The following is a 12582-nucleotide window of genomic DNA, read 5'->3' on the forward strand; positions in this document are numbered from 1 at the left end:
TGGGATCCTCCCATTTGTACTCAAAACCCACGTTAATTGCAGGGAACGTGAAACTCTCACTTTTTACAAACAGAACCAAAGAAAAACTGTAGAACAACCACACCATTTTACACCACCTCAAATCTAAATTAATATGTTAAGTAACAAATCTTCATCGTTTGCATAACTAGAGCAATGAAACTAATTCACCAGTTAAAATGTGACTTCTATATTCTCCTACGATGTATTTCAAAGGAAAGTTAAATGTTATTTTTATCTAAGATTAAATATACACAAACGAAGAAACGCACAACGTTTGACGCTTGTGGGCGATGATGGTATTTTCGTGTCGCTCCCTGGGTGAAGGAGAAGGAACCCGACGCTCCTCCCTCTCTGCATTCCGTGCCCAGAGCTTCGGGCCGGCCGCAGGATCAGCTGCTTTTCTCAGCCTGCTCGACCCGGCTACTACGCCCAATACTCGGTCAGTGTGGAGGATGCGGAGCCGCGATTCTCCTCAAGCCGCTCTGCCCCTGAGCCGCGGATAGAGAAGTCCCGAGAGCCGGTGAGTGAGGCGGAAAATGCCGCGTTGCAAGGGGAGCGAATGGCTTTCAGGCCGGGATGGCGGAATTTCTTGCCACAGGCAGCCGACCCGATCACGCTCGGCCTACGGGCTGCGGGTCAAAATTTAGCCGCAGGCTTCTCGAGGCCTAGTGTGGGAGTGAATGAGGTCGGCGCGGCCGTTCGGCGGAGGAATTGCCCGTTGACCTCGACGCCACCGAGTAGCGGCCAGTTAAAGGGCTGTGGGAGGCAGCAGGCCCGCCGGGTAATGCTTGCTCCGGGCCGGACTCTTTGTGTGTCTGTGGGGAGGTGAAGCCGCTCGCGTGACTCATGTTTTTTAAACCTATAAATCGGCCCGTCAGCCACGACCTTCCAGCGGCCTCGGGAGCGGGCTAGGCCGGGCCGGTGTGTCTGCTCGATGTCGAGGAGACCTCCAGAAGCCTGGTCTTCGGGTATCCGATTAAAGCAGGAATGCAATCGGCTTTAGGCCGAATCTGTTTGTTCAATGGCGGCTCCGGACTAACAACCTTGGGGGATGGGATGGGATTGGGGTGGGGGGGAGAGAGTGCATTCATTTCGGGTGAAAACTGCCGTCTGGTTTTTCAAACACTTCAATTTGGGAGAATTGATGCACCGAACTACAAAGCAGTTACAGAGGAACGACATCTGTTAACATTTACTTCCCTTTTGATCAGGTTCATTCGGTCCAGTTGTGGAAACACGGCAATCTTGTCTTTTTCCGGTGACTTTCTTAATCCACCTCAGCTCGAGGAGAAAGAACATTGGGGAAAAAGATTTAGATTTTGAAGCGGTCTCACCATGGCCGATGTGGATCCTGATACATTGTTGGAATGGCTACAAATGGGCCAGGGGGACGAAAGGGACATGCAGCTCATAGCATTGGAGCAGCTGTGTATGTTACTTCTGATGTCCGACAATGTGGACCGTTGTTTTGAAACGTAAGTCAAAATTACACTGTGGATTTTGAGATTGTTTTGTTTTCTGTTGACTTTTACTGGATCCCAAACTTAAGTTGAAGCTGATTTTATTTTAAAAATGTATTCCTTTCTCGGTAGTTTGTAAATCATATTTGTGTAAGGGACGTATTAGGGGACACAACAAGGCTATAAGGTAAAAACAAGAAATGCTGGAAATATTCAGGTCTGGCAGCATCTGTGGAGAAAGAAGCAGAGTTAACGTTTCAGGTCGGTGATTCTGATGAAAGGTCACCAACCTGAAACGTCAACTCTGCTGCTCTCTCCACAGATGCTGCCAGACCTCCTGAGTATTTCCAGCATCTGCAGTATTTTGCTTTTATTTCAAGGCTATAAAGTACCCAGGCATTTGACAGTGTTTCAGATCTGCATTCCGATGGCCCCGAACAAAGTCCCAACATGTTTTGTATTTAAAAAATACTAATATGCCTGCAGTGGCATTGTTCATGGTCTGCAATCTGGGGAGGTTGAAAGCTGTCAGGAGACTGAGGGTAGTCATGAGTTGTCTTGGAAGTGTGAACAGCAATGAGTGATGTGTGGTCTACTTAGCTAATAACTTGAAAGTTGGGATTCTTGTGGATATATTAGAAATTTTGGTAGGAGTGGTTGTGTTTTTAAAAGTCAGTTGTGATTCTGTATTGAATCAATCAGAAAGCTTGGGATTGTGAACTTTCTGGCAGTACAGACGCACACAATATTTTCAGGGTAGCTTTTGAAGTTTTCTTACCATCCATTGCTGTTACTCTGAAGACCACACCGATGAACGTCAAGGACAATTAACAAAAGGGCTTTACTGAGGAATAGATGTGCTGTATCTCACCTGTGTGAAATTGCTGCAAGCATATCGTCATTTGCAGAAGTGTTATCTATGTGAAAATGTTTTAAAATTGCCTTTGAGAGACAGCTGTGATTTGCACTATTGAGTGCAATCTTGCAGTTGCCTTTTTCTGTCACATGATGTGAAAAAGCACAGTACATCTTTGTCAGAAAGTGACATTCAAGAAGAACTGGCAGCGAAGGTAATGAACATGAAGGGAGAGGAAAAAAACTTGTCATCCTTGGCTCAGTATTCAGGCTCTAAGTCTAAGATTTATGTCCAACTCCAGAGATCTGAGCACATAATAGCCTGACATTCCAGTGTGGTACTGAGGAATTGTTGCACTGAGAAGTTAAACTAAGGCCCCATTGATCTCCTCAAGTGCATGTAAAAAAATTCTAGTGGAACCATTTGAAGCGAAGTTCTCGGTCTTTTGGCCTACGTTTATCCCTCAACTAAAACCAGAAAAACATATTATGTGGTTACTTATGTCATTACTTTTAGTGGATCTTGCTGTGCTGAAATTGGCTGCTTTGCTTTCCAAAACACTTCAAAGGTACTTCATTGGCTGTGACGCACTTCGAGAATATGGCAGGTATTGTATAAATGCATGATGGTCCTTTCTACCTACCTGGGTATCTACGATGAAATTGCCCTGCATTTTTTCTGAAAGTGACAAATATTTTCTCTTGCCTCGCCCAGGATTTAGGACTAAATGTTGGGGAATGCAATTCATGTTGAATCCTTGTTGACTCTGCCTGGTTACCTTGAATTTTTCAAAGTGCCCTGCTATAACATCATTAATAATAGCTTCTGACATTTTCCATATGACAACTAACTGGTGTCAAGGAAGAGATTACAAAAGCTTCGCCGAAAAGCGGAAAAGCACTGATTTTAACAGAAGTCATGAGACCTTATCAATGCTTACTTTATCTCCAAGACAGCACAGCCTAGTGAATTGCATTTCATGATTGATTTCTCCCTTTTTGTATATTTGCATCTATATGTTTTCATACTCTGTTAAAATCACTGATTTTCCCCTTTTCTTTTTGGCTAAGCTTTTGGAATCTCTTCCTTGAGGCCAGTTAGCTTAACATCTGTCATTGGGAAAATGTTAGAAGCTATTATTAAAGACTTTATAGCAGGGCAGTTAGAAAAATTCAAGGTAATCAGGCAGAGTCAACATGGTTTTGTGAAAGGGAAATCATGTTTAACCAATTTATTGAAGTTCTTTGAAGAAGTAACATTTGCTGTGGATAAAGGGGAACTGGTGGATGTATTGTACTTAACTTTCCAGAAGGCATTTGATAAGGTGCCACATCAAAGGTTATTGCAGAAAATAAAGCTCATTGTGTAGGGGTAACATTGGCATGGCTAGATGATTGGCTAGCTAACAGCAAACAGAGTAGGCATAAATGAGTCATTTTCTGGTTGGCGGGATGTAATGAGTGGTGTGCCAGAAGGATCAGTGTTGGGGCCTTAACTTTTTAGAATTTATATAAATGACTTGGACTAAGGGACCCAAGATATAGTTGCTGAATTTGCTGATGACACAAAGTGGGAAAGTAAGTTGTGAAGAGGACATGAGGCTACAAAGGGATATAGATAGGTTAAGTGAGTGGGCAAAGATCTGGCAAATGGAGTAAAATGTGGGAAAATGTGAAATTGTCCATTTGGGCAGGAAGAATGAAGAAGAAGCATATTATCTAAATGGTGAAAGATTGCAGAGCTCTGAGATGCAGAGGGATCTGGGTATCCTAATGCATGAATCACAAAAGGTTAGTATGCAGGTACAGCAAGTAGTTAGGAAAGCTAATAGAATGTTATCATTTGTTGCGAGGGGAATTGAATACAAAAGTAGAGAGGTAATGATTCATTTATACAGGGCATTGGTGAGATCACATCTGGAGTCCTAGGTACAGTATTGTTATCTATTAAAGGAAGGATGTAAATGCGTTGGAAGCAGTTCAGAGAAGGTTTACTAGACTAATTCTGATCACTGACCTGAAACATTAACTCTGCTTCTCTCTGCACAGATGTTGCCAGACCTGCTGAGTATTTCCAGTATTTCTTGTTTATATTACTAGACTAATACCTGGAATGGGCGGTTTGTCTTATGAGGAATGGTTGGACAGGCTAGGCTTGTATCCGCTGGAGTTTAGAAGAGTAAGAGGTGACTTGATAGAAACATACAAGATCCTGAGGGATCTTGGCAGGGTGGATGTGGAAAAGATGTTTCGCCTTGTGGGAGAGTCTAGAACTAGGTGTTACTATTTTAAAAAGAAGGGGTTGCCTATTTAAGGTAGCGATGAGGAGAATTTTTTCTCTGAGGGTCATGAATCTTTGGAACACTCTTCCTTAAAAGGCAGTGGGAGCAGAGTCCTTAAATATTTTTAAGGCAGAGGTAGATAGATTCTTGATAAGCAACAGAGTGAAAGGTTATTGGGGGTAGGCGGGAATGTGGAGTTGAGGTTACAATTAAATCAGCCACGATCTTATTGAATGGCGGAGCAGGCTCGAGGGGCTAAGTGACCTACTCCTGATCCTAATTCGTATGTTTGAGCTGAGTGTCCATTCTTTTCCTTGCACTTCTGAAGTGCTTGCTGACATTTTTCCACATTAAATATGCTATTTAATTGTATGTTGTACTATAGATTCAACAGTTTTAAAGTTTAATCAGCATTTTACTTCACTGTTCTAGATCTTTGAAGAATAATCAATATTGACAACTTAGAGTCATAGAGTTAGACAGCACAGAAACAGGCCCTTCGGCCCATCGTGTCTGTGCCGACCATCAAGCATCTAACTATTCTAATTCCATTTTCCTGCACTTGGCCCATAGCCTAGTATGCTATGGCATTTCAAGTGCTCATCTAAATACTCCTTAAATGTTGTGAGGGTTCCTGCCTCTACCACCTCTTCAGGTGAATATTATCTGAATATTATTTCTGTTGAAAACATCTATCCTTTTGGGTGCTTTGTGATCAATGTTGACAAGTTTTTGAACTCACTCCAAGGCCATTCGAATGAGTCAAAAATAACATTTTAATGATTCACTGACCTGTTTTGAGTTGTTTCAATTTTGTTTTTCTAATACTGAAAGAACAATGAAAACCAGGTGGATGACATTACTGTGGCCCAACTTTTGCTCTGGAGCTGTGATATGTTTGCCTTTTGTATTTGACTCCCTGTTTAGCCTCTCTTCACAAAGTAGATGGATGACATGTTCCTGGACTATTGCCAACATTTTTCCTGAGCTGACTGGAATGAAATTACAAATTGTCCCATTGTGATTTTCCTCTTTTAAAAAAAAAAATCATCCCTGACTGAAAGAACACAAAGGAAAGGTCTGTTAGTGGAGGACAGAGGTGATTACATGTCAAAAGTGATGATGGTACAAGGCAAAAAGAGGTGTTGATGAGACAAATACAGGAATCAAAAAATGAATCCAGGGGAGGTGTAAATAGTTACAGCAGAATAGAATACAGATGCAGCTGGTTGACACAGGTATATTTCAATTACATTGGCTCTCTCATCACAATGAAACTCAGCACCTGACACTTCATCCAATTGGGAGTCAAAAACTGAACTCAGTCATATCACAAATGAGAATGGATGTGCACTGATGTCTCTAGTTCAATTTTATAGAACATTGAGGATTTAAATTGATCAATGTTATTGACATTCTGCATGTCAGATATTTCCAAATTTGGTATTCCTTTGGCTGGCAGTTTTTCTTTGCCGCATCGCCACTCAGAAGTGAGAAATAATGTCCTTGAGTGAATGGATGGATTTGATGGAACAGATCACAGGCACCTTCACTGTTCACAGTGCTGCTTGTGTGGACTGTCAGTTGGTAAGATTTTTTAAAATGATGTGGGGGACATTACAGTTGAAATATATTGTCAGCAGCAACTGTGTTTGATAATTCAGAATGCCAACCAGGGTGTTCATAAAATATTTTCTGTTGACAGCAATCGTAACCATAAACATTCAATCTTTCGGAAATGCATGACAGAACAGGTGCAGATTTTTGTGGGTCTTGTGATTTACCATTGAATGAAAGGCCTTGTTGTGGACAGGTAGGGATAGAACATTCATTAAAATGGTGCCTTTCATGACCTCAGGATTTCCCAAAGCACTTTACACCCATTGTAGTCCTTTTGAAATGCAGTCACTGTTGTAATGTAGAAAAAGCAGCAGATTTGCACACATACTTCCACAAACAGCAATGTGATCATGACCAGATGATGTTTTATTGATGTTGGTTGAGAGATGAATATTGGCCAAGACACCAGGGAAGACTCCCCTGCTCTCCTTCCCAATAGTGTCATGGGATCTTTTACATTTGCCTCAGAGGATAGATGGGGCCTCCAGTCTAACATCTCATCCGAAAGATGGCACTCCTGACAGTGCAGCACTCTCTATTCCTTGGGAAAGTCAGACACGCTAAGCTAATTTATTTTGTTGGAGCGCTTACCCAGGACTACAGAATTCTGTGAATAGGGAGCCCCCACCATATGAGTTGAATCCTATTGCAATGTCTGCAGCAGACTGAATCCAATTTACTCAAGTTGCAGCGGCAAATAAGGTAATAATGCTGTTGTTTGTCACCAGTAGGCTTGTTGGGGCTGATTTTGAATGTAAAGCCCTTCTTTATCAAATGTGTAGAAGACCAGGTCTCCCTATTCCAAATGTACTGCCAACCCACTGGATCCTAACACATGAAGAGTGTTTTGACAATGTGCTCTCAAACTTGACATACAAGATAAAAGCTTTGGTAAAATACATTACTTGTGTATTGTGCTTGGAAATGTTTCTAATCTAATTCTAAAGTTTGAGTATTTTCAATTACAATACACAGGTTTAAATTTCGCCTTTCTGATTGGTCTTCCCTGTGGCTTTAAGTACAAGGCAACCTCAGTGTGCAAGCCAGTGCAAATTTAAAATTCTATTCAAATTAGTAATCCCAAATTTGTAAAACGGATCTATGTTTTACTTCACAGTGTTTTAAGGTTGATTTTGGAATGCAATTGGAGAAGTGAAAGATATTCGAATAGTATTAGCAAAGTGGGAATTTCTATCTGCGGCACAACTTCCAAATGCATATTTAGTTGTTTGTATGTGGCCTGTGGTGATGAGCAAGATAACTAGATTCAAATGCTAATGGAAACAATTTGGGGTAGTTCATGATGAATTGTGTCAGTTGCAGATAAGTTATGGAAGCATCGACAGATTTTGTATCGTGCTTTTTCTTGAATATTAGCTTGGAATATGGAAGGTGTTACAGGAGCTCACAGTGGCCCCAACATAATTTGGTTTGGAGTAATTATGGCAAGAAGCCAGAAAATATCAAAGGTAAAAATGATCAACTGGGAAAGAGCTAATTTCAATGATTTAAGTTGGAGTGGACAGTGCAATTGCAGGGTAAAGCAGTAATGGAGCAATGGAAGACATTCAGGGAAGAGGTAGTTTAGGTAAAAATGAAACATAGTCCTTTGAAAGGAAAAGTAGAGCATACAAAGCTAATGCACCCTGGATGATAAAGGAAACAAAATATAAAATAAGACAGAAAAAGGCTGATGACAAATGTCAGGAGCAAGATTGTTAATAACAAGATGATTATGGGAAGTACAGGAGCAATTGAAGAAATTAATACATGCGATAAAGAGAGGTTATGAGAACAAATTGGCTGGCAACATTAAATTGAACCCTAAAACATTTTATAAACATAGTGTAAGAGGCTAGCTAGGGAAAATGTTGGGCCTATTAAGGACTTCATGTAGAGGCAGAGAACATGGCTGAGTATTAAATGAGTATTTTGCAACTGTCTTTACAAAGGAAGCATGATGTGGAAATTACACTAAAAGAGAAGGAAGTTATGAACAGGATAGTAATAGAGAAGACTTATTAAAAAGATTACAATTGCTGAAAATTCAAGCCATCTGTTTGGATTGAATGCATCCTAGTTTGTTGAAGGAGCAAGGTAGAAATAGCAGAGGCATCGGTTACAATCTTCATTGGATACAGGAGTAGTCCTAGAGGACTGGTGGGCTGATAATGTTATCCCACTGTTCAAGAAAGGGGAGGACTAATGCGGAAAGACAGTGTTCTATAAATTGCATGATTTTGTAAAGTGTAGATGAACAGAGATTTCTTGTCCATATTCAGAAATCCTGAAAGGTGGCAGGGTAAGTTGATAAGGTGGTTACAAAAGCATGAGAGTTACTTGGGTTTATAAATCGATGCATAGAATATAAAAGCAAAGAGGTCATGCTAATACTTTACAATCGCTGGTTAGGCCTCAGCGGGAATATTGTTGACCGTTCTGGACACCTCATTTTAGTTAAGATGTAAAGGCCTTAGAAAAAGGTAGAGCGGAGGTTCACGAGGATGTTACCAAAGATGGAGGACTTTAATTATGATGAGAGATGGGAAAGGTAGGACTGTTCTTGCAACAGAGAAGTTTAAGAGGTGACCTGATGTAGGTTTTCAAGATGCTGATTGGCATAAGATTGAGAGATGAGAATTTTTTTTCACTGAGTTGTATGGTTCTGCAATTCTCTCCCGTTAAAAGGTGGTGGAAGATGATTCCATAAGTTATTTTAAAAGGGTATTGGACGAGTACTTGAAGATGTGGAGCTTATAGAGATAGGGACAAAAAGTAGGGGTGTGGGACAAAGCATGACTGCTGTTTCAAAGAGCCAGCACAGGCACGATGTGCCAAATGGCCCCTTTCTGTGTTGTAAGTTTCAAAGACTCAGTGAATTTGAATGGATGCAACACAATTTAGGTTTTGTGGTGTGCATTTGAATTATTTTTAGTGTAGGACAGAGATGTTCACAAACTTACTTTGTTGGAACTTAGAATTCTCCTCGGAAGGAATTGAAGATAGGATTGTGGTTTTGTGCACATCAACAGCCAGCCATTGTTCCCCTCTCACACCCCTAGCAAAGAAAAATCTGGCTCAACTCTGAATTGTGGGTGTATTGGCCTGGAAACAAGAGGTGATGTTTCAATACTAAGAGATTTCAATAGCCGCCCTCTCCTTAGTAGGCTGAGTGTTGTATACAAAAGCACATTTACTCTGCTGCACATACTGTTTTTAAAAGTTGATGCTGAGCAAAACTCTTGTCTATAGGGCAGGTAAATATTTTCAGCAGAAAGCTCTTCGATCCTTGAATCGTGCACAATTTATGCTCTGTTATTGATTCTGAGTTGGAACTATGAGTACTTCAGAAATATAAACTGATCTGTTGAATGAATATTCTGAGAAAAGTATGTGTTCACTACATTGCCCAGGATATCCTGAGCAATAAGTGCCAAGCAGATGAAGGTGAGCATTTTAGTGTTGGATGTTAATTGGGAGCTAAGCTGCATTTGTTTTGTAAGCTGAGAAAGCAACAAGGCCCATCTTGCATTGTTCAAAAAAACAAATTGAGGCTGTTGATATCAGCATTGTGACCCCACCCACCCATTTTGCAAGTATTGTAATGAATTTGGAACACTTAAGAGATTAGCATGTAAAATTAAAGCACATGGGATTGGGGGTGGTGTATTGCAATGGATAGAAAATTGGTTGGCAGACAGGAAACAAAGAGTAGGGATAAATGGGTCTTTTTACGAATGGCAGGCAGTGACTAGTGGGGTACCCCAGGGATCGGTGCTAGACCCCAGCTATTCACAATATATATTAATGATTTAGATGAGGGAACTAAATGTAATATCTCCAAATTTGCAGATGACACAAAACTGGGTGGGAGGGTGAGTTGTGAGGAGGATGCAGAGAGGCTTCAGGGTGATTTGGACAAGTTGAGTGAGTGGGCAAATGCATGGCAGATGCAGTATAATGTGGATAAATGTGAGGTTATCCACTTTGGTAGCAAAAACAGGAAGACAGATTATGATCTGAATGGCTATAAACAGAGAGGGGAATATGCAACGAGACCTGGGTGTTCTCGTACACCAGTCGCTGAAGGTAAGCATGCAGGTCCAACAGGTGGTTTAAAAAAAGGCAAATGGTATGTTGGCCTTCATAGTGAGAGGATTTGAGTACAGGAGTAGGGATGTCTTGCTGCAATTATACAGGGCCTTGGTGAGGCCACACCTGGAATATTGTGTGCAGTTTTGGTCTCCTTATCTGAGGAGTGCAGCAAAGGTTTACCAGACTGATTCCTGGGATGGCGGGACTGACATATGAGGAGAGATTGAGTCAGTTAGGATTATATTCGCTGGAGTTCAGAAGAGTGAGGGGGGATCTCATGGAACTGTTAGAATTTTATAGGTTTCTAACAGGACGACAGGGTAGATGCAGGAAGGATGTTCCCATTGGTGGGGGAGTCCAGAACCAGGGGGCACAGTCTAAGGATACGGGATAAATCTTTCAGGACTGAGGAGAAATTTCTTCACCCAGAGACTGGTGAGCCTGTGGAATTCGCTACCACAGAAAGCAGTTGAGGCCAAAACATTGTATGTTTTCAAGAAGGAGTTAGATATAGCTCTTGGGTCGAATAGGATCAAAGGGTATGGGGTGAAAGCGGGAACAGGTTACTGAGTTGTATGATCAGCCATGATCATAATGAATGGCGGAGCAGGTTTGAAGGGCCGAATTGCCGCCTCCTCCTATTTTCTATGTTTGAAGTACAGTGTAAAGCGCTGTCATGATTGTTATGAGCACCAGATATTTTTAAATTGCTTCACGTGCTTGAATGTAATGTTACGACCAGGTGAGAAAGAGGTCTAGGATTCCCTTTCAGCCTTCACCTGGTCTTACTGTAACAGGGTTTAATTTTAAATACACCATGTTTTTTTAACTCCTCCTTGGTGAATCCTTGTTCACTGCTTTCCAATTATAAGGCAAAGAAACCAGTACAAATGGACTTTCTTAGGTTTAAAGAAGAAAAGTTTAAATTTATTTAAACTCATTAATGCCTAAGGATACATGACCTGCCCATGCTAGCATGCATACGTGATACACCCGTGCAAATAGAGATCGAAAAGAGCAGAAGAAAAATGAAGTGGAAAGATATGAGGCAATATCTGAAGAGTTGTTACGGTTCTTCGAGCTCACTGCAGAGCCCTTGATTGTAGGTAGATGTTGCTTTTTGTTGGGGCCCAATATTCTTCTTAAACTTGTTCGCTGTAAGAGACTCATCTCTCAGGGTTCATGTGTCTTCAGTGGATTAAGAGGCTTGTGAGAAAGAGATGGGAGCAGACAGACAGGAGGTCTTCAGTCTAGGAGCATGCTGCTTTCTGCAGGCTCTCAGTTCAAACTGTACAATTCAGAAACCCCCAGGCTGCCAAGCAGGTTAGTCATGTGATTAGTTGGTCTGACCACGTCTTGGCTCTGTGTATTGTATCATAAGGAATGGAATGCGCTTCCCTGTCTAATGTCTGTTAGTATGTAAATGTTCTTTTCCAGTCAAGGTCTGGCAGTCCTTGTAACAGGCCTTCTCTTCCCAGCGACAATTTGAAATTTCATGTCCATGTGGCAAAATTAAACTGCCTCATTCTTGGTAGGTGGGGGCCTGCATGACAATAAGAACATAAATAGGAGCAGGAGTAGACCAAATGACCCCTCAAGCCTGCTCTACCATTCAATACGATCATGCCTGATCAACTGTACCTTCCCGTCTGCTCCTGTATCCCTTGATTCCTAGGGAGGCCAAAAATCTGTCTATCTCAGCCTTGATTTGCTTAATGATAGAGCATCCACAACCCTTCGAAGTCGAGATTTCCAAAGATCACAACCCTCTTGAATGAAGTAATTTCTCCTCATCACAGTCCTAAATGATCGACCCCTTATCCTGGGATTGTGCCCATGCTCTCGATTCCCCAGCTAGGAGAAGTAACAGTGTCTACCCTGTGAAGCTCTTCAGAATCTTGCATGTTTCAATGAGATCGCCTCTCATTCTTCTGAACTCCAGAGAGTATAGACCCAATTTACTCAGCTTCTCATCCTAGGACAACCCTCTAATCCCAGGAACTAATCTAGTGAACATTTGCTGTAATGCCTCCAAGGTAAGTATATCCTTCTTTAGATATTCAGGAGAGCTTTTTGAGCCACCACGTAGAGAGTCCTACAAGAGGAGGAGCGGTATTGGACTTAATTCTAGGGAATGAAGCCGGACAAGTGGTAGAAGTGGCAGTGGGGGAGCATTTTGGGGATAGTGACCATAACTCTAAGATTTAAGGTTGTTATGGAAAAGGACATAGAGGGTCCGGAAATAAGAG

General features: G+C 41.5%; 1 protein-coding gene across 4 annotated transcripts in view; it reads left to right on the forward strand.

Annotated features, from left to right (window-relative positions):
• The first annotated feature begins 352 nt into the window (after window positions 1–352).
• Window positions 353–12582, forward strand: part of hectd1 (HECT domain containing 1) — a 116081-nt gene continuing 103851 nt past the window's right edge. For all 4 annotated transcript variants that reach the window (XM_068039349.1, XM_068039353.1, XM_068039351.1 and 1 more), the window contains exons 1-2: window positions 353–541; window positions 1233–1496. In XM_068039349.1, the coding sequence (XP_067895450.1) occupies window positions 1357–1496 (140 nt within the window). In that variant the 5' untranslated portion in view covers window positions 353–541; window positions 1233–1356. The remainder of the gene's footprint in view (window positions 542–1232; window positions 1497–12582) is intronic.

This window comes from Heterodontus francisci, chromosome 9 (genome assembly GCF_036365525.1).
Source record: "Heterodontus francisci isolate sHetFra1 chromosome 9, sHetFra1.hap1, whole genome shotgun sequence".
NCBI lineage: Eukaryota > Metazoa > Chordata > Chondrichthyes > Heterodontiformes > Heterodontidae > Heterodontus > Heterodontus francisci.